The sequence below is a fragment of the Lepidothrix coronata genome, unplaced genomic scaffold (assembly GCF_001604755.1).
Source record: "Lepidothrix coronata isolate B3197 unplaced genomic scaffold, Lepidothrix_coronata-1.0 Scaffold469, whole genome shotgun sequence".
NCBI classification, from domain to species: Eukaryota; Metazoa; Chordata; class Aves; order Passeriformes; family Pipridae; genus Lepidothrix; species Lepidothrix coronata.
In genome coordinates this window covers 12,077-14,366 of record NW_016690649.1, presented here as the reverse complement: position 1 = coordinate 14,366, position 2,290 = coordinate 12,077, and the positions used below count along the sequence as shown (strand labels likewise).

Below are 2,290 nucleotides of genomic sequence, written 5' to 3'. Positions count from 1 at the left end.
GGGGACGGAGGGGAATGGGGAGGACATTGAGGACATCAGGGACAGGGAGGACATTGAGGACATCAGGGACAGGGAGGACATTGAGGACATCAGAGAACAGGGAGGGGACAGGGACAGGTCCTGCTGGGCCCCCCACGATGCCGAGGTGTGTCCCATACCCTGTGTCCCATATCCCGTGTCCCATGTCCCGCCCCACAGGGGGGTTACAAGGGGGCCGAGCCCGAGGTGTCCCTCACCGCCTTCGTCCTCGTGGCACTGGAGGAGGCCCGGGAGGCCTGCAAGGAGCACGTGAACGTGAGTGACCCCCTCAGGTGACCCCCCCGGCCCCCCCTCCTGGTCAGGGCCACCTGAGGACCCCAACTGTGTCTCCCCCGTGCCCAGAACCTGGACTGGAGCATCAACAAGGCCGCCGAGTTCCTGGGCCGGCGCTACGAGCAGCTGGCCCGGCCCTACACAGTGGCCCTGAGCTCCTACGCGCTGGCCCTGGCCGGCAAGCTCAAGAGCGAGAAGGTCCTCATGAAGTTCTCCAAAGGTGACGCCTCAATTCGGGCCCTTCAGGAGCCAAATTTGGGGTGGTGGGAGGTGTTTATGGAGTCACTGGGGTGGGAGGAGGTGTTTGTGGGGTCCCTGGTGAAGCTCAAGAGCGAGGAGGTCCTCATGAAGTTCTCCAAAGGTGACACCTCGATTTGGAGCCTTTGGGAGCGAAATTTGGGGTGGGGGGAGGTGTTTATGGGGTCTCTGGGGTGGGAGGAGGTGTTTGTGGGGTCCCTGGGGTGAGGGGGGTGGTTCTGGGGTCCCTGGTGAACCTCAAGAGCGAGAGGGTCCTCATGAAGTTCTCCAAAGGTGACGCCTCCATTTGGGCCCTTTGGGAGCCAAATTTGGGGTGGGGGGAGGTGTTTATGGGGTCTCTGGGGTGGGAGGAGGTGTTTGTGGGATCCCTGGTGCTGGGGAGGTCGTTTTGGGGTACTTGGGGTGGTTTTGGGGTCCCTGGTGAACCTCAAGAGCAAGAAGGTCCTCATGAGGTTCTCCAAAGATGGCGCCTCAATTTGGGGCTTTCAGGAGTCAAATTTGGTGGGGGGTCCCTGGACCCAGGAAGGTTGTTTGGGGGTCCCCTGGTGCCGGGAAGGTTTTTTGGGCGTCCCTGGTGCCAGGGAGGTGTTTTTGGGGTCCCTCGTGCTGGGGGGGGTGTTTGTGGGATCCCTGGCTGTGGGGAGGTGTTTTTGGGGTCCCTGGTACCAGGGAGATGTTTTTGGGTTCCCTGACTATGGGGAGGTGTTCTGGGGGTCCCTGGCCCCAGGAAGGTTTTTTGGGGGTCCCTGGTGCAAGGGAGGTGTTTTTGGGGTCCCTGGTGTAGGAGGAGGTGTTTGTGGGGTCCCTGGTGCTGGAGAGGTGTTTGTGGGATCCCTGGCTTCGGGGAGATGTTTCTGGGATCCCTGGCTTCGGGGAGGTGTTTTTGGGGTCCCTGGTGCCGGGGAGGTGCTGAGGGCCCCCCGCCCCCCCCCCCCAGGTGGGCAGAGCTGGGAGGAGCGGAACGCCCGGACCTACAACATCGAGGGCACGTCCTACGCGCTGCTGGCCCTGCTGCACATGAAGAAGCCGGAGCTGGCGGGGCCTGTGGTGCGCTGGCTCGCCCAGCAGAACTACTTCGGGGGCGGCTACGGCTCCACCCAGGTGGGCTACGGACCCCCCCGGCACCCGGGGGTGGTTCTGGGGACCCTGGTGAAGCTCTGAGGTGGAGTCTCACCTGGGGCTCAGAATTGGGGTCGGGGAGGGGGTTCTGGGGTCCCCAGTGAAGCTCTGAGGTGCAGCCTCACCTGGAGCTCAGAATTGGGGTCGGGGAGGTGGTTCTGGGGTCCCTGGTGAAGCTCTGAGGTGGAGTCTCACCTGGGGCTCAGAATTGGGGTCGGGGAGGGGGTTCTGGGGTCCCTGGTGAAACTCCAAGGTGGAGTCTCACCTGGGGCTCAGAATTGGGGTCGGGGAGATGGTTCTGGGGTCCCTGGTGAAGCTCTGAGATGGAGCCTCACCCGGGGCTCAGAATTGGGGTCGGGGAGGGGGTTCTGGGGTCCCTAATGAAGCTCTGAGGTGGAGCCTCACCTGGGGCTCAGAATTGGGGTCAGGGGAGGTGGTTCTGGGGTCCCTGGTGAAGCTCTGAGGTGGAGCCTCACCCGGGGCTCAGAATTGGGGTTGGGGAGGTGGTTCTGGGGTCCCTGGTGAAGCTCTGAGGTGGAGCCTCACCCGGGGCTCAGAATTGGGGTTGGGGAGGTGGTTCTGGGGTCCCTGGTGAAGCTCA

General features: G+C 63.2%; 1 protein-coding gene across 1 annotated transcript in view; it reads left to right on the top strand.

The window, feature by feature from the left end:
• The window catches only part of LOC108510077 (complement C3-like), a 34,671-nt gene that overhangs the window by 27,988 nt on the left and 4,393 nt on the right, over window positions 1–2,290 (top strand). Inside the window, exons 9-11 of the mRNA XM_017839728.1 lie at window positions 86–294; window positions 382–532; window positions 1,508–1,728. Of these exons, the coding sequence (XP_017695217.1) occupies window positions 86–294; window positions 382–532; window positions 1,508–1,728 (581 nt within the window). The remainder of the gene's footprint in view (window positions 1–85; window positions 295–381; window positions 533–1,507; window positions 1,729–2,290) is intronic.